Source organism: Giraffa tippelskirchi, chromosome 9 (genome assembly GCF_054371585.1).
Source record: "Giraffa tippelskirchi isolate mGirTip1 chromosome 9, T2T-mGirTip1v1.2.pri, whole genome shotgun sequence".
In the NCBI taxonomy this organism is placed as follows: Eukaryota; Metazoa; Chordata; class Mammalia; order Artiodactyla; family Giraffidae; genus Giraffa; species Giraffa tippelskirchi.
The window spans coordinates 53,137,290-53,161,016 of record NC_137283.1 but is presented as its reverse complement, the minus strand read 5'-3'; the positions used below and the strand labels follow the sequence as shown (position 1 = coordinate 53,161,016).

Here is a 23,727-nt window from a genome sequence, read left to right as displayed (position 1 = left end):
AAAGTGACAACAGGACAAAAACTGGTGAATCTGGGTGATTGTTGAATCATTCTTAAAATTTCTCTGTAGAATTCAAATTTTAAATAAGATTTTAAAATTAAATAGTTTGAGGAATGAGTCGTAAGAGAATGAGTGTTGTTAACTAAGTGTGCTCCTATTATGCTAGCTTTAGACCTTGATTTAGTTGACCGCCTTATCGTTTTAGAAGAGTGAAACCATCTCCCTTATGTGGCTCAGAATCATTTTCTATTCACTCATTCCAAGACTCTGGGGGAAGTCCAGCTCCATGTCCCTCGATTTTGAGCCCAAATCTCTCTCTGCTGGGGAAAAATATTTTAATGTTTTTTCTGTGTGTATATCATTGTTCTGATGAAACAGGTTATTGTGCCCCCACCCCTAAGAATTGAGGGTCTAACATTGTATATCATAGAACCTTTATTATTTTTTCCTCTATATTCTTAGAAACGTACATAACGCCCGTGCTCTAGTTATAACACCATTTATAGACATTTAAAATGCATCTTCATTTATAAATATTTTACATTTGGTCCATAGAACAGATCATTTTACTAAATAATACTGTAATTCTTTTTAAAACAGGCTCTGTATATAGTTTGAATATGTATATATTACATATATTTTTTAATATAGAGATAGATTTACTTGGTGTTCTGAGAATAAACCCTTATTGCAAAAAAAAAGCATATATGATAATACAATATCTTTCCCTCCCCAGGGCAAATACTAAAAAAATTTTACACGTATTCACAGTTCTCACAGTAATTGTACGACACGTAATATTGTGCTATATATGTAGGTTTGGATGGAAATCAGTTAAGGGATTTCTTGCCAAACATCTCACTTAGATTTGCTTACAAACATTATTAAATACGCTGCATTTGTCTTCGAAAGACTTGTTCTTAGTTCCAGAATGAAGAACAAAGAGAAAGTTAGAAGTCTTCCTGCCCTTATTTTAAAGGAATTCACACCAGGGCTGAGGGGGTGGGACCATGAGACACAGAGAAGGGTTCCCTTTGTTCTAAACCCTATAATTTAACAATACATATGCATTTTGATCCTGGATTCACCAGTTGGCATTTGGGATGCCTTAGTGATGAGACTATTTTACAGATGACTTCAGGAAAAGCTTGTGAGATTTCCTACACAATATCAAATGAGACCATAGGTACCACATGTGAGGATGAATGTACATATGTGTGCATTTCTATGCATACACGAACTTTTTTTTTTCTCTACAAGAATGTGCTTAATATTCTGAGGGTAATACCTTATTGCAAGAACTGGTATGCTGGTCACTTCTGGATGAGGATGACAGATTTTAAAAAACCCACAGTCACAGTTATTTACCATAGTTATTAAGGATTAGTTGTAAAACACAGCTCGTGAGTTTAACTAGCTAAGGAGTACAGGGCACAATGTACGACTTGCTACGTGGGAACCCCTGTTCCCAGCAAATGAGAAACTGTTGAGTTGCTGGAGCTTGCAAGAAACTGTCTTCACTGGATCTGCTACCATCACCACCACCACCACCATGGAGCCCAGTTCTGGAAAAGAACACACACTACCTCCCTATGAAGCAGTTTTAATCTCGAAAGCACTTGGGGAGGGGGTCTAGATTAATACCAGCCCCTTGGTTACCGGGCTGGTAGATTTTAGTGGCAGCAAGAAGATGCCCACTGGGGAATTTCAGAGGAGGGGAGAGGACAGCAGGCGTGACTGGGGTGGCTGTAAGGGAGATGGTTCAAGAAGGAGACAACTAAGACCACTGGATCCACTTTGCAGTCAAGCACAGAGCCTCACCTTCATTTCCTATGGACGGTTCTGTGCTCTGCAAAGCAGGCTGGCCTAAGAAAAGGGCTCCCTGGAAAGGGAACTAAGAAAAGGAAACTTCCCCGGTAGGATCAGAGCCCCTCCACCACCAATGGTGGTTAAAAAAATCAGTTGTGCTTTGTAGCAGTTTTCCGAAGAGCAGGGGCTTTGTCTGGAAGGATCTCTGTTGGCGCCCTCAGAATGGCCTAGCCAGGAGTGTGGAGGGGGTGGGGTGGGGAGTGAGGGGGGAAGTAGGAAACTTGGTGCAGAGATGCGCGTTCAGTTGGGTGGAAGGGAAACGGGTTACTGGATCAACTGCTTGAGAAAGCAGCTCTGGGAATACTGAGGGACCTGTGGGGGTGAGCGGGGGGTGTGAAGCTGCCTCGGGAAGGAAAAAAACAGAACATGAAAGCGCTGGCTCCCTGCTCTTATTAAAGGTGAGCTCTCCCTGGAAATGCCCATTATACAGAGAATACCCTTTTCACACGCACAGAGCAGCATTCCCGGCAGAACCCAACTCCTGCCAAGAGATAACAGTCATGGGTTTCGGCAGTAAGAGAACAGTCAGGAATTAAAACTAAAAGCCAGGAGCACACGGCCTCGCCGCGTCTCCCTGGCCCGCGGGGTAGTAAAAAAGATCTATTACAGCGGTCACACAGGCCGATGCTGACACGGGACGGGGGGCGGCTGGGTTATAAAGGTCACCAGCCCTCGAGCATCTACTCTTCCCACAAGGCGGGAGCCCCCCACCCCCGGGGGTGTGACTGTCCCCACCTCCCTCTCTTTGCCTGGTGATGGTGTCTGGACTCGCCACTCGAGGTAGGTTGAGATAGACGGTATCTTCAGACATCAAGTGGTGGTCACGTGCAGCTGGGGTGGGGGGGTGAGAGCGTGGGTGGGCGAGCCGCCCCGCACCCCTAGATGTAAGCCTCTTTGCTAGCTGAGCCGCTGGCCTGGGACTGCTCTGGACCGTTCTCCGGACGCACGATGTCTTCACTCGGCTGGATCATGACCTGGATCCGCTGCGGGATTCGCAGAGGGATTCGCGCTAGGATGGCGGGAGGCTGGCTTCTCCTTGGCCCACCCACTTTCCAGGTCTGTCCTGCCTGCTGGCCTGCAAGGCCGGACCTCCCAGCCCCATCCCGCGCCTCTGCTGTGGCTCCCGGGGCCACGCCCACCTCCTTTCATGTGAGTCATTGTAGCAACTCCCTGGCCGACCGCTGACCCCCTCTACTTCCGTTCTTGCCCCTCACCCTTTTCATTCTATTTTTGACACCCCAGCCGGAGGGATTAGTGAAAAGAGAAGTCAGATCACATCCCTCTGGACCCAACAGTGGCTCCCATTTCACCGAAGTCCTACAAGGCCCCATAGGATCTGGTCCCCCACCCCCACCCACCCTTCACTGCAGACCTCAGTGGTCTCCCTTCACCCCCCCACTTCCTCCACTCTAGCCAGGCAAGCCTCCTCACTGCTTCTCACACACACCAAGCAAGGGCCCCTGCTGTCTCCACTGACTAGTACATCCTTCCTTTCAGACGGTGACACAGCTTGACCTCTGTCTCCTTAGGTCTCGGCTCACTGTTATTTCCCCAGGGAGCCCTTGCCCAGCGCCCTCTAAGCCCTCTTTCTCCATATTGCTCATCCCCATCAAGCGTGACTTTATTTAATTGTGGATCTTTCTCTCTTAGACTGTAAACCATGGTGGTGATGGTTTAGTTCCTAAGTTGTGTCTGACTCTGCAACCGCATGGACTTGGAAAGCCAGGCTCCTCCGTCCATGGGGATTCTCCAGACAAGAATACCGGAGTGGGTAGCCACGTCCTCCTCCAGGGGATCTTCCCAACCCAGGGCTTAGACCCATGTCTCCTGCATTGAAAGCAGATTCTTTACTGCTGAGCCACCAGGGAAGCCTGTGAGGATGGGACTGTGCCTCAGGGCTGTGTCCCCGGCACTGACAGTGGTGTCTGGCGCATAGCAAGTGTTCAGTGCATGTCTGCTGATGGGGTGACCCTCACCCACCTTCTCTGCACGCGCCCCCCCATCCTACCCCATCAGCATCTATCCTCAGACAAGCCTTCCCATTTCCTACCACGGGGCCTTTGTACAGGCTGTGCTCTCTGCCACTCTGAGATTTGACTACCCTTTGAGACTTAGTAGAGAATCATGGGAAACAAAAGCCTTGGACATGGAGTTGGAAGAAAAGGCCTTAAGGGCCCTGCTCTGCTAATACCTAACTGCAAGGGGTGGAGAAGTGGCTTCCTGACGCGTCTCCCCTGTGCTGCAGAACTGCAGCCCCTCCTGCCGGCTCTGAGTGGGTCTGGCAGGTACCTCTTGGTGGGAAGTCAGACTGAGAAGCGTGGATCCAGGTCCTCCCCATCTGTGGCCCTGCATCCGTCCTCGGTGAATCCCCCAGCCCACACTTACTCCATCAATGTCTCAGTCCCTGGACCTCCAGCACAGCCTTGTTCACTCAAGGATTCAATATAATTTAACAAAGAGCTGCTGTGGACCTGGCATGTGCCAGGGGCCCCCCGCTGGGGGCAGCATGCCTTTCATGAGGTCTAGAGTTAAGCTCTTAACACATCTGATTCCACCCTTCACCTGCTCCTCAATGGCTCCGCACAACCCTCAGGATAAAGTCCAAAGTTCTTGTCCTGGTTTTCCAAGCCTTTCATGATCTGGTCCAACCTTCTTACATTCCCAGCCTCATCTCTCATCACCTCCCTGCATGCTTCCCCACTCTACCTGCCAGCTGCACTGATCAGTTTATACCCCTGGGTCTTTGCACATGCTTTCTATCCTCTTCCAGGGACATTCTCTCTGCTTCTATCGTTTATTTTATATATCTATTCTTTTCAGATTTGTTTCTCTTACAGGTTATTACAAACTACTGAGTAGTGTTCCCTGTGCTATACAATAGGTCCCTGCTTATCTGCTTTATGTATATTACTGTATATATGTTAATCCCAACTTCCTAATTTATTCCTCCCCTACCTCCTTTCCCTTTAGTAACTGTAAGTTTGTTTTCTGTGTCTGTAGATCTATTTCTATTTTGTAAAGAAGTTCGTTTGTATCTTTCTTTCCTGCTTCTACTTTTAAGTGTGGTTTGTCCTTAGGCCTCTTCTTTGTCATCCCCTCTTTCAGAAAGCCTTCTCGAACCCTCCTCAATGCAGGCAGGGATAACCCATCTCCCTGGTTCACCCCAATCATGACCTCTGACACTCTGCTGTCATTGGCTATTGACCTGTCCTCTCCCCAGCTAGACTGTCCTCACAAGGGTAGGGGTGGTGCTCAGCACAGTAGAGAAGGGGGCCCGGCGACAGGAAGGGTAAGGAACAGGCTTACCTGCTTCAGGGAGCCCTTTAAGGTGAGGAACATGTAGGCCATGTATCCGGGGATGAGGACCATGGAAGACAGGGCCATCAGCCAGCCCACGCCCTGGCCCCACTTGGGGAAGACGTAGCTCCCCATGGTGAGAGGGGTCATCTGCACAGCACTGAAAATGAACACACCCTGGGGAAGGGGAGAAAGGGAGGGGCGGGCGGTCACCCAGACTGCACTGCCAAGGCCCTTCCTTAGACCCTGTAGATGCTAGGTCCACTGCGCTCCACCCCTGCCCTGGAGCTGACAAGGGCCCTCAGAAGGGCCCAGCATCTTGGGAATCCTGCACCCAGGGCCACTGCTAGGACATAAGGTAACTTTGTGTAGAACAGAAGCCACCATCTCTGAGAGGACCAATAGTAAAAGATGCCTTCTCTGTGACAACCAATAGAAAGGGGCCTCCCTTCTTGGAGAGCCAATAAGAAAAAAGTGCCCTCTCTGGAAGAACCAATAGCAAAAGGCGGTTCCTCCGGGAGGACCAATTGCAAAAGGTATCCCTTTGTTCCAGGTAACCAGTCTGTCAAGCAGAACAAGGGTGAGAGGTCGCCCCCAGCCTGCTGTTGTCTGGGTGCCCTTGTGCAGGACACAATATATGCAGTGGCTCAGCCCCACTGCAAGGACCTGAGTGGTCCCTCCCAGGCCAGTTCCTGCCTTAGTTTCCCCTTGCAGGAGGGAAGAGGGATGCTGAGAATGCGGGGCCTCCCCATGTGGATGGTTTGGCTTCAGAATCAGGCCAACATGGTTTGAGGACAGCACCTGCCCACTGGATGAGGCTGGCTGGTGAGCCCTGGCCCCACAGCAGTGAAGTGGGGCAAAGACAGCTACTGTGCTGAGGTTCATGAAGGCTCCAGGGAACAGAGGAAATGCTCAGCACAAATGGGAGAGAGCAGTATTCCTAGGGGATAGAGGTCTGGGGCTCTTCCACCTGCCTTTGGCTCTGTAAGTTTCTCTCTGGCCCCAAGTCACCCCAGGGTCCGGTCTGGCCCTGCCCTTACCGCCACAATGATGGGGGTGAAGAAGGACCAGCAGAGCTTCCACCAGATGCAGGGCCTGGAGCCGACCATCTCTTGGATGTTGTCGTAGAATCGGTTGACGCCTGTGACAGTTGGGATGAGAGCAGGAGGGATAAGGGAGCAGTGGGGACTGCAGGTTCAAGGCCCCAACCTGCTGCTTCCTCACACTGCAACCACGGCCAAGTCACCTAACTTCTCTGAGCCTCAGTTTCCTCATCCGTAACACAGGGCGAATGCTCCAGGGTAGGGGGTCCTCATTAGCTAAGCACTCAATAACCAAAGCCCCACCCCGCCTCCCAGCAAATGGGGCAGTCACCTGAATGTGAAACCATCTACTAACACAAGGATGTACCTACAGGGAGCAGCCCCACCCCCTTCAGGTCCCTCCCACTCAACATCTCTCCCAGCAACTCCTTCAAAGCTTTGCTGGGCAAAGGAGGTTTTCCCTGATGATCTGATACATGAGCGGCTGCTGACAGACTGCATCGAAGAATTGCCAGTCTTGCAGAAAGAACTCTGCAGAGGTCCTGAAGTTCATGAGAGTGACACTGGGCGCTGCTCAGACTAAAAGCAAAGTCACTGATAATGAGGACCTAGGAGTGTCAGACCAGGTGGAGAGCAAGAAGGGAGAATGATGAGGAGGGTGAGGTGGCAGGACTACAGGGACCCCAAGGGACCTTGGAGAACACTTCTTCCAAAACCACCAGCTTGCTGTGACAACCAAAGTGCCCAGGACAGCTTTTTCACTATCAGGCAGTTGAGTCTAGACACTCAGGCCACAGAATCAACAAACAAAATCACCAAGTCCTGCATTCTTTGTTCTATGATTTATTATTGCTGTTGTTCAGTCGCTAAGTCATGTCTGACTCTTTGCATCCCCATAGACTGTAGCACGCCAGGCTCCTCTGTCCTTCACCATCTCCTGGAGTTTGCTCAAATTCACATCCATTGAGTCGGTGATGCTATCTAACCATCTAATACTCTGTCACCCCCTTCTCCTCCTGCCCTCCATCTTTCCCAGCATCAGGGTTTTTCCCAATGAGTTGTTGGCTCTTCGCATCAGGTGGCCAAAGTATTGGAGCTTCAACTTCAGCGTCAATCTTTCCAGTGAATACTCAGGGTTGATTTCCTTTAGGATTGACTGACTGGTTTGATCTCTTTGCAGTCCAAGGGACTCTCAAGAGTCTTCTCCGGTACCGCAACTCGAAAAGCAACTTGAAAGGTGCTCAGCCTTCTTTATGGTCCAACTCTCATAACTGTACATGACTACTGTTCTAAAATAATGCATGCTTTTAATTATAGCTTAGCTTTTAAAAAATATTTTAGAACTTTTTTTTGTAGTTTTGCTTTTCTTTTTCTAGATAAAATTTCAAATAAATCTTTGACCCCAAAATTTATGAGGAAATGTTGGCTCCCACTTTAAAGGAGTTTAACTCAAGAGTTCAATTCAGTTCAGTTGCTCAGTCATGTCCAACTCTTTGCGATGCCAGGCCTCTCTGTCCATCACCAACTCCTGGAGTTTACCCAAACTCATGTCCATTGAGTTAGTGATGCCATCCAACCATCTCATCCTCTGTCGTCCCCTTCTCCTCCTGCCCTCAATCTTTCCCAGCATCAGGGTCTTTTCAAATGAGTCAGCTCTTCACATCAGGTGGCCAAAGTATTGGAGTTTCAGCTACGGTATCTTCTAAACATGGGATGTCTTATGCTAACTTCATTGAATTGCTGTGAAGACCAAATAAATTAATGTATGGAAAAGGTCTGGTGTTCAAGCTGTATTTGCAGAAGGATGACTGGAGAAAGGATGACTGAATGGATGAATGAATCAATGAGGGAGGAGGAGTTGGTGCTTACCATAAAACCAGGAAATAGAGACACATTCGAAGAACACGAGGAACAGCAGGCTCATGCCGCTGGCAGAGTAGTAATCGAAGAGTTTGAAGACATAAATGCCCCCCTGCAAGAGGAGAAGAGGGGAGAATGGGTCCACTTACCCTGGGGTCCAATGCATTCAATTCAGGGTCAACACAGGCTGTGCAGGTTGGGGTTAGGCTACCCTGCAGCAAGAAAGCTTGACAGTAGATTAGAGGAAGGACAGGGGGCCTTGCGACCCTGCAAAGGAAGTGGGCGTGGACTCTGGGGACCAGGAATAAAATGTCTGAGTGGCGGCTGGAAACACCCCATTTCTGGGAAGGCTGGAGGGCAGAAAGAGGAGCTAGTCACCCGAGCCACATGTTCACAATGTCAAACGAGTCATGTCTCCCCCCATAAGCTCTTCCATAACTTAAATAAGATCATAATGTAACACATAAAAAGTAAAGATACATAAAACAAAATAAAACCCAAAACGTACTTGAAACATCCTGCACAATCTGGCTCTGCACCCACTACCTACCCCCTGACTCCGTCACCTCCACACTGGCCTTCCTTCTGTCCCCTACACTCGCCAAGTCCATTCCCACCCCGGGGCCTCTGCACCTGCTATGCCGTCCTCCCCTGAGGAGACCTCTCCCCTGGCTGGCTCTTCCTCACCAGTGAGTTTCCGCTCAGCTGTCACTTCCTGACTACTCTGTCCCAGGCGGCGTCCCTCCCACCCCTGCTGCTCATTCTCTGTCCACTCTCCTGTCTTGTTCTGCCACGTCAACTGCAGAATCTGCAGGGTCACACCACACCCACAGCAGGTGGTGAGCAACTATGGAGTACCAGAGGAACGATAAACCTGGGGCCAAACAGCATCTGGGTCCAGGGATGGCTTTGAGGATCATCAATCAGACCCACAGGGCTGGGTTCACAGCTTTAGGCTCGTTTGTATTTATCGTGTAATTCCTCAGTTGTGTGTCTGTCTTCCAACAAGACCGGGAAGCTCTTTCTTTAAAAAAAAAATTTTATTTATGTGTTTGGCTGTGCTAGGTCTTAGTTTAACTGAGGCACGTGGGACCCTCAGTTGTAGCATTCAGGGTCTAGTTCCCTGACCAGGGATGGAACCCAGGCCCCCTGCACTGGGAGCTTGGAGTCCTAGCCAGTGGACCACCAGGGGAATGCCGAGAGGCCTGCTCACTCTCCGGATAGAACAGAAAGGTGGAAATGAAGGAAGGGATAGCATCAACTTCCAAGGCCCAGCTCCAACCTGACCCCCCGGGTTAACTCTGTGAGTCTTTCAGGCTCAGTCCCACATTTCCACCTTCACGAAGCAGTCGGTGGGACCCCATGTCAGGTTAGGGGGGCTGTGTTCTCATTTCCCCCTCAGCGTCTGCATCTCCCTCCAGCCTGGGAGCCCCTTGAGGGCAGGAACCCCATCTGAGTCACGGCTCAGGGCCTGGCACAGAGACGGTGCTCAGCGAACATACGAGAGGTGGCACAGAGGGCCTGCCAGGGGCCCCAGGCAGCAGCAGCGGCAGAGGCGTGCCGACGCACTCACCTGGGTGATGTTGGACAGGCCGATCAGGTAGGAGACGAGGCAGACGGCGGCGATGAACAGCTCCCTGCGGTTGCGGAGCAGCCGGGGGTACTCGTCCACCAGCGCTGTGATGAAGCCCTCCACCGTGCAGAACTGCAGGGGGGTTGCCGAGGTCAGCCTCCCGGGCAGCCCCAGCCCCACCCCCACCCCCAACCAAAGTCTGACCCTTGGGCCCAGCAGGGCCAGGAGAGCCCAGGATCCAGGCGTAACTCTCCCGCTACTTCCCTCCATGACCTCAGAAGAGGGCCTTCCCTCTGGGCATCAGTTTCCCCATCTGGAAACTGGGCAAGGTGGCTGACCTGTCCCTAACATCTCACACGCTGGAATATTCTAGGGGGTCTGAAACTTGTGGCCATGTTCCTGGGGACCTAAGACAGGGTGCTCTCCTGGCTTGTTCCTGGACCCAGGAGGCTGGGAGGGGCTCCTCAAGGTGCCAGGGTGTCCTCACCTGGCTGTCAATGCCCAGCATGAGCAGCATGGAGAAGAAGAGGATGGCCCAGAGTGGAGAGATGGGCAGCTGGGTGACCGCCTCCGGGTACGCCAGGAACGCCAGGCCGGGGCCTGTGGAGGGAGAGGCAGAAGAGGAGAAAACACAGAGCCCTGAGCACCCGCGGCCGCCCCAGCACACCCGCCTCCTAGGCTTCATCTCATCTCACGTTCAGAGTCATCTTTTCAGTGAGTGTTGTCAGCCTCCCTTTCCAGACAAAGAAACAGTGTGGGATGGGGCTGGGAGGGAGGCAGGAGGCTACCGGGTTGGTTTGGAGGCAAGGAGACCAGTGAGACGAGATGAGTGATGGCAAGGGCCTGGCTAGCGGTGCGGAGAGTTCCAGGTGCAGAGAGGGGGGCAGCTGCAGAGACACTCGGGAGGCAGAGTGGGCAGGTCCTGGTTTTGGTTGGTTTGTGAGGGAAGATGAGGGAAGGGCCACGATGCTGCTGGGGTCTGGCCTGGGCATCCGACACTAGAACCCTTTGCTGTGATGGGAGCACAGGGTATAAGGCTCAAGGAGTTTAGGAGTTTGTGTTTGAGTGTCTCGCAGTGGGGCAGGGTGGGGCAACGATTCAGGAGATCAGGGAAAACCTTGGAACAAGGAAATTGTCACCTCCCTGGGGTCTGGCTCTGGAAAGGGGGCAGCTAGGAAGCTCCCTCCATGAGTAGGGGAGATGAGGACCTCAGTGAAGAATGCTCCTTCCGCGACTTGCCCAGCTCTCCACAAAGGGAATGGACAAGTCATGGTTCCTCCCTGAGCCTCTGCCGTGTGCACCGGGGGTTCCTGTCCTTGGACCCTGTGGCATGGAAGGCTGCGGGGTAGGCACATTCGATGCCAGTGAGCCTGGGGGGCGGCCGTGGTGGTGATGGCGAGGAAGACGGCAAAGCCTGTGCAGTTATTCCCTCCTCCCAACCCTCGCCGGTGCAGGTGCTGACCTGAGGCCGCCACATCAGCAATGGACCTCTTGGTGACATGGGCCATGAAGCCCACGATGGAGAAGATCACGAATCCGGCGAACATGCTGGTGCAGGAGTTGATGCAGCAAACGATGATGGAGTCCCTGCAGAGAGGGAGGGGTGGGGTCAGGAAGGGTGGGGCTGGTGGGGGGTGACCCAGTGGGCAGTGGTTATGGAGTGAGCCGGTGGAAGAGGGTACCTGAGAGCGGAGCCATTGGTGTGCCCACCCCCACCTCCCAGGGCAGGGGCAGAACTAGGAGGAGTGGCCAGAAGGTGCTGGCTCAGAGATGGGTGGAGGGCCAGGAGAGGGGCGTGGCCATTGAGGGGTGTGGCCGGGCGCAGATGGTGTGGCCATGGGTGGGCGTGGCATGGAGGGCGTGGCCATGGGGTTCACCTGTAGACGTTGTTGTGGAAAGAGTTGTAGCTCCCGAGAGCAATCAGGGATCCCAGGCCCAGCCCGTAGGAGAAGAAGATCTGGGTAGCCGCATCCAGCCACACCTGCAGGCAGAACGATTTAAAAAAATAGTCCAAATTAGAATCACAGCCAGAGCGCCCCAAGACCTTTTACACTAATCATCTCTACCAGGCAGCATCCCAAGTTTACAAAAGACAGTCAGAGACACGCGATGTTGTTGTTCAGTCACTAAGTCACGTCCGACTTTTTGCGACCCCGTGGACTACAGCACGCCAGGCTCCTCTGTCCTCCACTATCTCCCCGAGTTGGCTCAAATTCACGTCCATTGAGTCGGTGATGCTATCTAACCATCTCACCCGCTGCCGCCCCCTTCTCCTGTTGCCTTCAGTCTTTCCCAGCATCGGGGTCTTTTCCTGTAGACGTGTGATAACTTACCCTAAAGCTGGTATGGGGACTCAGGACTCAGGTGTGCTCTTAACTCAGGGCAGGCCCTCCAGGAAGGCCAGGAGGTGAGGCCAGGAGAATCGCTCACCTCGGAGTCCGACAGCTTGCGGAAGTTGGGCGTGATGTAAAAGAGGATGCCTTCCTTGGCCCCAGGCAGCGTCACTCCACGGAAGAACAGGATGATCAGCATGATGTAGGGATAGGTGGCGGAGAAGTAGACCACCTGGGAGGAAAGGGGGCGAAGGGTCACACCCCTCCAGCAAACCCAGACTTTCCCCCTCCCCACTTTACCTACATCCATCCCTGCTGTGGCTCTGGGCTTGGTTCCAGTTCATCTTCCTCCAGGAAGCCTTCCTGGATTCCTAACCTGCTCTGAATGACCACTTTTCTGAAGCCCCTCCTTGGTATCCAAATCAAATAGGTCAGCACCCATGTCTTCCCTTTCCCTACCCCTCCAGTTTTTAAATTTTCATTTAAAGTATTCAAGTAATACATGTTTGACAAGGAAATTTTAAAATTACACATGAACACACACACACAATTAAAGTTCCTTTCAACAGTCCATAGAATACAAGTCACATGAGGGACAGGACTTGTTGTGTTCACATCTCTATTTTCCCAGTGCCTAGAATGTCCATGGTATATAGTAGACACTCAATAAGTGCCCAACAAATACATAAGTGCATCGATGTTAATATTTTAATGTCTTCTTTTGAGGCTTCGCATATATGGTTCCATTCTCCTACAAATGAGGCTCAATTCTATACCTGCCTTTTCAATTAACATGCTTAAAGTTAAAAAACACACAGTACAAACCACTCTGTTTCTTGTGTTGTTTACTGAATGCTGTTCGATTGTCTCCTAACACTGTGATTTTTAATTATACAAAACAGTTCCTCAGGAGGTCCCGCCACCCGATAGTCTAGGAGCCACATCTACCCTCTGTTTTGCGATGTCTCTGCCCAGCCCAGGGGAATCTCGAGAGACCCTGGCACTGTGCTAAGAGCATGACACACACTGTTTCCTTGAATCCTTGCAACTTCCCAGAAGTTGGGTAACGTTATTGTTCCCATTTTACAGGAAAGGAAACCGAGGAGGCACAGAGCAATGAAGGGACCTGCTTAACTCAGAGTTGGACGTGGTTCCCTGGAGCTGACTCATCACCCAATGCAGAGATCCCCTCTGAAAACCCATCCCCCGCAGGTGCCCACGGTGCAGACCCCTTACCTTTCCAGTCCAGCCAACACCCTTCCAGATACAGAAATACACAAGGATCCAGGCGATGGCCAGGGTGATGGCCAGGGGCCAGCGGATCTGACCTGGCTTATCCAGCCCGTCTGTCATCTGATGCATGTTGCGCCTGGTGGAATACGGGAGGGAAGACAAAGTCACGTGGGGCTGGTGGGGGCTGGAGTGGCCTGGGGATGCCCAGGGCATGGACACAGGTGATAGCTTCCTCCGTGATGCCGCTGACAACTCTGATCACTGGGCTCCACGAGCTGGGCAGAGACTGCGGGCCAGTTAAACGAATGGGGACAAAGTGCTGTGTGCTCAAGGGTTCTGCCAGCGCCTTCATTCAGCCACCAGGATGGCTCACCTGGGTGTCTGCAGTGGCCTTCCAGCATGACCCCATCCCCTCTTCTGCTCTGTCCCCCTCCAGCCCCTGGGAGCCTTCTAAAGTCTCATCATGTCACTTAGCTGCTTGCAGCGAGCAGCTCACTGTTGTTCTCAGTGTTGTTCTTCCCAAGTGACACACCCCAACCTCATGGACAGCCCCCTGCACTTACTCCCAGAACTCCACCACGGCACTGGTCATGTTGGTGGTGTTGATGACGCTGTAGTTGGAGAAGCAGCGGTCTGTGTTCCAGGAGTTGTCACACTGTTTCCACGGTAGCGTCTGCAAAGACACAGCCGCACAGACAAGCCCCATAAGCCCCAGGAGCTGACAACAGTGGTCCCAGGACATTCTGAGCATCCTCACGCCATCATGTCACCTCTCATTCCCAGAAGCTGCTGGGTGCTGGTCATGTTGTGCTCCCCGTTATAGAGATCAGAGAGGGGCAGCAACTTGCTCAAGATCACACAGCTCCTAAGCATCAGAGCTTTACACTCTTGAAAACCAGCTCTCCAAGCTGTACCATAAGGTCTTCCATGTCCACCCTAGGGCTACCTCCCAGCCACGTGACCCTGAGTAAGTGAACTCGGTCATCTGAGCCCTGTGCATCAAAGTTAACAGCAAATACTTACCGTGGTTACTTTTTGCTGGGTACAGTTCTAAGCGCTTTACACGTATTTACTCCTTAAGCCTCATACAACCATATGAGGTAGGTTTTACTTTAAGCTCCATTTTGTAAACAAGGGCACTGTGGCTCAGAGAGGTTCAGTCTCTTTCCTGAAGCTGCACAGCTGGTATACACTAGGGGTCAGGATTTGAACCCAGGCTGTCTGAGTCCCTATAAGATGGGCTAACAATGCTATGACTTTTGGAGAGACAAGGGCAGCTGAAGACAAACCATGCCCCCCACCCAGAGGAATGGCCCTGTTGGCAGAATGGTGGTAAGTGGATGGGGGGCCGGTCTGGGTCTGGTTTCTTCAGGGTGGGGGGCAGTCCAAGGGGCCACTGACCGTGGTGAAGGAGTTGTACAGGTAGTAGATGGCCCAGGAGATGATGACGATGTAGTAGATATTCAGCCAGAAGGACAGCACTGCAGCAGCAAGACCCACACCTGGGGGCAGACACACCAGTGCGACATTCATTTAGTAAAGTACTAACAGTAACCGTCCCAGCTCGTCACTGTTGCCACTTTCCTCGACATCTCCAATCTTGCTAGACCCCGGAGCAAGGCAGGGACTCAGCTAAGGTCACACGTGGCAGGTGAGGGAGCTGGGACTTGCCGCTGGGGCCCAGCCCAGGCTGGAGGCAGGTGAGGGGAGAGGGGCTGAGGTCAGCCAGGCAAGCACAACCCTCCATGCGTCCACCCGAGTGTCCGTCAGGCACCAAGCAAGGAAGCAAACGAAGTCGTACCCAGCCCCTGCTGGGGCAATGAGCTCACAGGACAGGGCAGGCTGACATGGTGGGGCGGCTGGCTTGGGACTTCTCCTGACCATCATCGCCGGTGGTCACCTGCCTCCAGCAAAGGCTCCTCTCTGTCCAGACGTGACCCGACAGCTTTCTCCGTCTGGGGCCCGGAGGTGGGGGCAGGAGCATGACCACCCCCCGCAGCCCCACTCTGCACACTTACCCTTGAACATGGGGGCCAGCTTCCACACCCCCAGGCCTCCAATGGACGTGTACTGGCCCAGGGAGCACTCCAACAGGAAGAGGGGGACCCCGGCGAAGATGAGCGTCAGGAAGTAGGGGATCAGGAAGGCCCCTGCGGGGTCAAGAAGAGAGGTGCTCATGGCCTCAGGACTTTGAGAAACCCAGTCGGTCAGAGGGAGCATCACAGAGTTGGGGGTGGTGGTGTCCTGGGGTCCCTGCCACGATTGCCTTATATTCTGTCACAAAAGCAGCCCCCAAAGCCAGAGTAAGGCCTGAGGACGTCCTGTGCTCAAAACCCAGGCACTGCACTTTGCAAAATGTAGAGGTGAACTTTTTGGTATCGTTGACAGAGGACTACTGCCCTTTGGAATTCTTAGGAAAAGGATAAGAAATGGGAAGTAGGGCCTGGCACTGTCTTTGGAGTCTTGGTTGTTGTTTAGTCATTCAGTTGTGTCCAGCTCTTTGTGACCCCATGGACAGTAGCCCCCCAGGCTCCTCTGTCCATGGGATTCTCCAGGCAAGAATACTGGAGTGGGTTGCCATTTCCTCCTCCAGGGGACCTTCCCAACCCAGGATCAAATCTATGTCTTCTGCATTGGCAGCCAGATTCTTTACCACTAGCACCACCCGGGAAGCCCTCGGAGTCTTTAGGGGACCCATTTCCCGCAGGTCACCCCATAAAACTCCTCCGTGGGGTTTGCACCCCCCAAGAGGTCGCCAGGCCAGCACCTACCACCACCATTTTTCCCGCAGAGATACGGGAACCTCCAGACGTTGCCCAGGCCGATGGCGTAGCCCACGCAGGACATGAGGAAGTCGAAGCGGCCCTTCCACGTGTCCCGGTCCGGAAGGTCTGCCGCCTTTTTCTGCACCTTGACCACCAGTGTTTTGGGCTTGTCATTGGCCACGGGGACCTCGCTGACCTCCGTGGAGATCTGTCCGTCGGCCACCTTGCTGCCATTGGTCGCCATGTCTCGGAGTTTGGACGCAGGGGTCCTGGCAGACGGACGTGCAGTGTCAGCCCCGGTCCACGTGGACAGCAGTTTTGCGGCTCAAGGTCACCCTGGGAGAGCAGAGGGTTGGGGTGATAGGCACTGAAGATCCTAGAGCCTCCCCAATATAACAGAATGAAATAACGCACAAGCCAGGGGCCATAGAGGGCTCTCCCCTCGTCCTTCCACCAGCCCCTGCTCCAGGAGGAAGGTGTCTTTTGTTTCCAAGGCAGTGAGTAAGGGCATGGCCTGACGTCTCCTGGGCCAGCATGAGTGCTGGCATCTGTGACACATGCCCTCCGCTATGTGTCCTGCTCAGAGAATACTGTCCATGCTAAGTGGCTTCAGTTGTGTCCCACTCTTTGTGACCCCATGGACTGTAGCCCGCCAGGCTCCTCTGTCCATGGGGATTCTCCAGGCAAGAATATTGGAGTGGCTTGCCATTCCCTTCTCCAGGGGATGTTCCCTACCCAGGGATCGAACCTACATCTCTTATGTCTCCTACATCGGCAGGTGGGTTCTTTACCACTAGCAGCACCTGTGAAGCCTGCTCAGAGAGTAGCCCAATGCAACCAAAATTCCAAACTCTTCTTGACTGCTCTGGCCTCAGTTTCCCCACCTATAAAATGGGGGAGGGGGGGTAATCTTCTCTGGCTTATAAAATTATGGCTAAAAGGAACTTTTAATGGCTATGAGGGTGCTTTTCACCCAAATGGTTCAGAAAGGAACTCCACAGATGATTGTTTGGACTCTGGTTGTTGACGTTACCTGATGGCTTTCTGTGCTGGGTCAGCTCCACAGCGGTTCCCTCTGCAATGGTGGAGTGAGAGCCTGCAAAGATAGACAGGGTGGTGAACCGGCAGACAGGCCGCAGGCAGCCCTGAGTGCAGGCAGCAGGGGTGCAGGCAGCCTGCCAGCATCTGAGCTCTGTACAGGCACCAGGGAGCCACCCAGCCGGGTGACAGCAGTGGGTACGTGAGACCAGGTGCTGGTCCCCTGGGTGCTGGGAACATGCAGGAGTGGGCTTGCTGCCCCTGGGACCATGGTGAGGGGTGGGCACAAAGGCGATGCAAGGAAGACGTTCCATAATTTTATCAGAAGGAAAAGAGAGACCCACAGAGGGGCCCCAGCTCCTCAGGATCCCGCAGGGAACCAAATGAAGTGGCTATTTTTCTGTGTCCTCCATCCATATGTGTAGAAATGTCATCACAGATCACGTTAAGAACATGGCAGACAGCAAGGAGAGTAGGTTTCAAGACAGTTCATTTAGTGGGACCCTATGTTTGCCACCACCCACCAAACTGTTCATTAAAGAAAAAAAAAAACCTAAACTAAAATACCAGAAAGATATACCCTAAGATACCCACATTGTGTAGTTTCTGAGTTCTGGTTTCTTCTTCATGCTTTTCTGGGTTTCTATAATGTTCCACGTTTAAAAAAATAAAACACCAGAATAAACTTATGGAACCCTCAGAGCAGAAGGAGCATGTGAGCGCTGGTCAGTGGGCTCCCGGGTGTAGGAGCAGGGCCAAAGCAACGTGCAGTGTGGGCTGGGTCCTCTCCCAGCGGCCCCTCCCCTCAGCTCAGCCCCCCACCGAGGGCACCCCGTTTGCTGTGCACTTGCCCCCCACCCTCACATGCAGTCCCCGGTTACCAAACACCAGTGTCTCTTCCCAGAGCTCATGGAGAGCCAGACCACCTTCCGGTAAGCCACACTTGACCGCCAACCCTGCTTCTCGTTCTCAAGGCCGGTCTCCAGTGCCCGTCTAAGACCCCGGCCTGAGCAGAGCAATGTCGCAGGGAGCTATAGTCTCAGGCTGGGGTGACTGCCCCCTAAACATCATGACAGGCCGGAGGCAGCTGATTCTGGGGTCTACCAGTAAGTCCAGGGGACAGAGAAGCCTCAGGAAAGTGGGGAGAGGCTGAAGCCAACCTGCTTTGGGGGAGGAAGCATCAACCATTAACTGTTAAAAGACAACGATGCCCTTAACTGTCTCCACAGTTTGACCTTGTGGATACCAGCCTCCATATTTGTTCAAAAACGATCCAACCACTTCGCACCAGGGCTAGTCACCTGATCCTACCAGTCAGTCAAGGCTCCCTCCCTGGCAACTGGAGGAAGAAGGCAGTCTCCCCCTCCCCCCGGGAACTCTGAGGCAGCCATCTTTGCCCACCTTGTCCTTGGAGAAGCAGAGAGAGATGGTTTACTGAGCCGGGAAGAAATCAGAGATCAAAAGACAAACGAGTCTTCAAGGCATTCTATTCTGAAGTTCCAGGCTTCCTTAAGATGGGCTACATTCCTGCTCTTAGAGTTTATAAAGCATCCCCACGGTTGTAATGGGGCTTCTCTGGTGGCTCAGATGGTAAAGAATCTGCCTGCAATGCAGGAGACCCAGTTCAATCCCTGGGTCGAGAAGATCTCCTGGAGAAAGGAATGGCAACCCACTGCAGTATTCTTGCCTGGAGAATCCCATGGACGGAGGAGCCTGGCAGGCTACAGTCCATGGGGTGGCAGACAGTCAGACAGGAGGCTGAACAACGAACACTCACGGTTGTAAAATAAATCCCCCGCTTCTGCTTACGTTGGCTCCTGGGTTCCCGCTCTAATCCTGAAATTTCTGCACACACCTTCTATGTCCCGTGGGAACACCAGCTTCTGGCCTCCACTCTGGGTTGACTTGTTGGTTATCAGAGACACTCAACTCCAGCCAAACTCCAAAATCTACTGGGCTTTGGAAACTGATGTGTGCACTCTGCCACAGGACCGTCTGACTCCGTCTGGGGAGACAGATGGAAAGACGGCAGGATTGAACAGAGCGGGCGGGTGTGTACATCCTCTGAGAGAACCATTCAGGGCTGGGGGAGGGGCTCTCTGGTTCACCAGGAGGTTTAGTCCGACATCATCTTCTCCATGAGTATATTGAAGACCTTCTTCTCGTGCCAAGCCCAGAAGGATCAAAGATAGCAGCTGCTCCAAAGACCTCTTCATGAGGAAGACGTCCACGCAACTTCCAGAACTGGGGGAAGGTACTGAGATTCAGCCAGATGTCTGTAACTTCCCTGTGAGAGGCCACATTACCAAATGTGGAGTCTTCCAAGATCAAGCATGCAATAAAGCCAGGAATTAATACAACTGATGCTTTTTTTGTTTTTGCAGAGTCACACTGAGAAGGCTCTCCTTGCAAGGACCAGCCTGGGGCTAACTCAGACAGACCATAGGGATCCCTCCAACACTTACCTTGGACAAACTATGTCACCTCTTTGATCCTCTTTGGTAAAACGAGGGGAAAATAATTCTCTTCCAGGGTTGTGGGGAAGATGAAATGAGACGTGCCTGCAAAGCATGGGAAAGCGCGCCCGGCTCACAGCAAGGGTAAAGGGAATCTCGGCCATTAGCATTGTGACTGCTGCCATCCGTGTAGAGATTGTGGCTCTTAATCTCGTGTTCTCTGCTTCCCAGAAGGCCACAAAGATGATGATGATATAACAATAATAGCAGTAATAAGAATAGCAGCTAACATTTATTGAGAGCTTATTATTCAGGCCCTGGAGCGACTTGAAACATTTTCAGAAGCTGGATAGAAATCAACCTTTTCGTTGCCGTGGGGAATAGTAGTTAATAAAAACGTCAAGCCCTTTGCTTTGGGCTGTTTTTATACTGGCTCAGAGTGGTCTAGTTGATCACCTTGGGCCAATCAGAAGCCAGCAGTGGTAGCTTTAAATGTTTGGTTAATAAAAAAAAAAAAATCTTATTCTGTAGTAAATAAAATCTGGTAAGAAAAAAAAAAGAATCCAGAACATCTTACAGATGGGAGGAAAACAATAAAAGGTCCTCATTGGTGAAAAAAGGACTCCCAGGTGGCTCAGTGGTAAAGGATCAGCCTGCAATGCAGGAGACATGGGTTCAATCCCTGGGTTGGGAAGATCCCCTGGAGAAGGGAATGGCAACCCACTCCAGTATTCTTGCCTTCGGAAAGTCCATGGATAGAGGAACCTGGTGGGCTACAGTCCATGGGGTCGCAACACAACTGAGCACACATACATTCATGAAAAAGCCTGGGCCCCTGTGCTAATAACCCAGAGCTGTTCCAGGAAACTGCCTCATTATTCATACCCTGCTGCTTGAAGAACTTGAATTCCTGACCCAGCTGGTTCACCTGTCACAAAGAACAGCACGCAGAAAGCCCAGGCATGTGCCTGTTTACTGCAAGGGAGCCCGTGTTTCAACAAAATGAATGACCTCTGAAGCAGAAGCAACCTTCTCACTGCCGCCACCTCTTCTTTCCTGAAAGGAGAACCCGTGCTCTGCAGCTCCAGGGTGTCTGGAGGATGGTTCTGCAGGTCTCTTCCCTCCTCCTCTTTTATCTGCTGGTGGAGCCGGTAGAAGGACAGGCCCCACCATCTCTGGATCTGAGGCAGGTTGCTAAGACCTTTCTCCAGTGTCTCCCAGTTCTTCCTCACCAGGTGGCAATGTTCTGCAGACCAAGAATCCAGCTACATATTCCTCCAGGTCTGTCATTAACTGAACTCCAGCAAGGCAGCATTCAAAAGGGCACAGTTAATGTGAGACCACAAGCAATGAGTCCTCTATATTCATCACATACTCTTGCACACCTTCATTCATTCATTCAAGCATTTCCTGAGCACATGCCAAGAACTGGCGGTGGGACAGTTGTTCCAAGTGTTTTGGATTATGAGCTACACACGGCCACCAGAGTTTGAATCAGTGAACTGACAGGTACCAGCAGATAGATTCTCTTGTGTAACTATTTATTGAGGGCCTAATGTGTGCATGGAGCTGGGCTGGACACTCGGATGGCAAGGATTAGTAAGACAAGATCCCTGACCTTCACAAGGTCACGGCCTCTAAAGAGAAACAGCACTGCTACAGCTATGCCTAATACTCTGTGTCAGCTGCAAGAGTATATGAAGCAGACAGGACTAAAAGTATGACTTAACTCAGCCAGTGAAGGTGTTCCAGACGAAGGGACATTTGAGCTGGGCTTTGTAGGCTGTATATGTGGTCGTTAGGCTCAAAAAGAGGGACATGGCATCCCCAGTAGAGGGAAACCCATAAACAAAGGTTGGGAGGTTTGAAGCTAGGGAGGTCAGTTTGTGAAGGGCCTCAAAACTCAGGCTAGGGAACTTAGGGGGACCAACTGCAGGGATGGGACAGGGGTGACAGTGGGATCAAGTTCACATTACAGAAGACGACTCCCTCCGGGAGGTTCTGTGAAGGATGGAGTTAAAGAAAGAGATTCGAGACAGAAAGGTGCTCAAGATGTTCCCACGATGTTCCAGGCTTCCTTGACATGCTCTATGACCAGGTCTTAAAGCCATCGATAAAAATGAGGCCAAACCAAGCAGGAAGCATGCTTTGTAAGGAAAAGAAAACATGTTGCGTTTGGAAGCTCTAGATCAGGCAAACTGGGTCAAAACTGGCCCTGGGGCTTGTTTTATTATTTAGCCTGAACGAAAAAAAATTTTTTTTTCAGTTTGAATCAGGAGCCAGAGATGTGACTGTCTTGGATCCAGAATTTCAAGCAGAGGAAAGAGTAAGTGCAAAGGCCCCGAGGCAGGCATAAGTTTGGCATGATTGAGAGCCAGCATGGAGGCCAGGGGGGTGGGAGTCCAGGACAGGAGGGGACAGTTCTAGTTAGAGGTAGGCAGGGGCCAGATCATGCAAGGTCTCAGAGAAGCTCAGATTTCATAGTAAAGGGGAAGGGAGAAAGTGGAGGGCATAGTGGCAGGGCTGGCCTGACTTACATTTAGGAGTCCTCTCTGGCTGCCCAGGAGAGGCTGCAGAGCAGCAAGGGTGGATGCGGGGAGGTCAAGAGCTGAGAGTCCAGGCGAGGGATGATGGTGACTTGAACTCGGACTGCAAGGCGAGGCCAGAGCTGGTGAGGAGTGCTGGGGGATCCACTTTGGAGGCGGGGCCCCTGGGCCTTGCTGGAGGATTGGCGGTAAGCAGTCCAACTCCAGGGCCAGATGGCAGGCTGGGGGGAGGGGAGCGCACGGCAGCTGCCTGGGACAATCCCCCTCTGTCCTGCTGCCCCATCAGAGGGACGGGCAGGGTGGCTGCGTGGGGTGGGGACCTAGGCAGAGGCAGAAAGGCCAAGACAGAGTCTCAGGCCGCCATTGTCTAGGGCCGGGGCTGGGCCCAGAACCCACTGGGAGCCGGGTGGGGGTGGGGGTGGGCTCTGCAGGGACGAGGAGGGGGAGCAATGGGCCTGGGAAGGGGGCTGCTTCCTCCCATGACACTAGGATGCTTGCACCCCCGCTTTGTTTTGCTTCCCGTCCTGTAATTACAGAAATGACAGAGGCTTGCTTCAGACCGCATTCACTACTCTACTCGCTTTTCTTTCTGAAACTCTGCGGTTCAAGAAAAAAATTAATATTGGGTTTGGCCACATGCCAAAGGGAAACATAATGGTTTATTTTCTGCTTTTTAGGAAGCAACGCTAGGCTCAGTCCATTGCACAAAGCTTTATTGGGCATCTGTTGTGCACCCAGACCCATAACAGTTCCAACGAAGGGAGAAGAGCCAGCATCTATTGAACACCTCTTTTGTGCCAGGCATTTATCTCACAGGTCTTAGGTCTGCCAGTCCTCACCTCACCTCAAGAAGCCAAGGCCTATGTCACTCATTTGACAGATGGGTAAACTGAGGCTTGCCACTCTGGGGCAGTTACTGTAGAGGAGTCTAAACTCAAATGGTTCAGCTACTCAGAGACTTGCTATTCAAAGTGTGCTTCTCCGAGAGCAGAATCAGCATCACTGGCAGCCTGTTAGAAATGCAGAGTCCTGGGCTCTGCTCCAGACCCATGGAATCAGCAGCTGCATTAAAAAAAAAAAAAAAGGTTTATTTATTTATTTACTTCTGGCTCTGCTGACTCGATGGACATGAGTTTGAGCAAGCTCCAAGAGTTGGTGATTGACAGGGAAGCCTGGCATGCTGCAATTCATGGGGTCACAAAGAGTCGGTCACGACTGAGCAACTGAACTGAACTGAACTATGCTGCACTCTGGGTTTCTCTAGTTGCAGTGAACAGGCTTAGCTGCTCCGACACATGGTCAATCCCAGACCAGGGATTGAACTCACGTCCCTTGCATTCCAAGGTGAATTCTTAACCAGTGGACCACCAGGGAATCCCAGAAGCTGCATTTTAACAAGGGTCCCAGGGATTCAGGTGCCCAAGGCAGCTTCCAAGGGTGTAGGTTATGGGTGACCCTGATTATCTCATGGAGTTTGATTCAAATCCCTGGGTGACCAGGAGCTAGATGTTTACCTTTCTTGAGCCTCAGTTTCCTTATTGCAAACCTGGACGCCTGTATTTCATGGGATCATTGTGTCGACATTGAAGTGAGATGATGAGTCCAAGGGAAGCAGAGGGCCTGGAGCACAGGAAGTACTCGATACATGGCAGCTTAGATTGCCATTCAGAGAGATGAATGGCCACAGAAGTGCTTGCTTTGTAATCAAAAAACA

The 23,727-nt window shown here is 51.9% G+C and overlaps 1 protein-coding gene across 2 annotated transcripts in view; it reads right to left on the bottom strand.

Annotated features, from left to right (window-relative positions):
* Positions 1-1,279: 1,279 nt before the first annotated feature.
* Positions 1,280-23,727, bottom strand: part of SLC6A1 (solute carrier family 6 member 1) — a 39,091-nt gene continuing 16,643 nt past the window's right edge. The window contains exons 2-16 of one of the 2 annotated variants that reach the window (XM_081526088.1): positions 17,007-17,069; positions 15,980-16,309; positions 15,227-15,358; positions 14,610-14,710; positions 13,772-13,881; positions 13,212-13,344; positions 12,073-12,207; positions 11,520-11,623; positions 11,105-11,229; positions 10,130-10,242; positions 9,643-9,774; positions 8,079-8,181; positions 6,207-6,307; positions 5,176-5,343; positions 1,280-2,852 (exon numbers count right to left, since the gene is read on the bottom strand). In XM_081526088.1, coding sequence (XP_081382214.1) covers positions 2,748-2,852; positions 5,176-5,343; positions 6,207-6,307; positions 8,079-8,181; positions 9,643-9,774; positions 10,130-10,242; positions 11,105-11,229; positions 11,520-11,623; positions 12,073-12,207; positions 13,212-13,344; positions 13,772-13,881; positions 14,610-14,710; positions 15,227-15,358; positions 15,980-16,217 — 1,800 coding nt within the window. In that variant the 5' untranslated portion in view covers positions 16,218-16,309; positions 17,007-17,069 and the 3' untranslated portion in view covers positions 1,280-2,747. Of the gene's footprint in view, positions 2,853-5,175; positions 5,344-6,206; positions 6,308-7,039; positions 7,950-8,078; positions 8,182-9,642; positions 9,775-10,129; positions 10,243-11,104; positions 11,230-11,519; positions 11,624-12,072; positions 12,208-13,211; positions 13,345-13,771; positions 13,882-14,609; positions 14,711-15,226; positions 15,359-15,979; positions 16,310-17,006; positions 17,070-23,727 lie in introns of those variants that run through there. The other variant, XM_081526089.1, reaches the window with a different exon arrangement.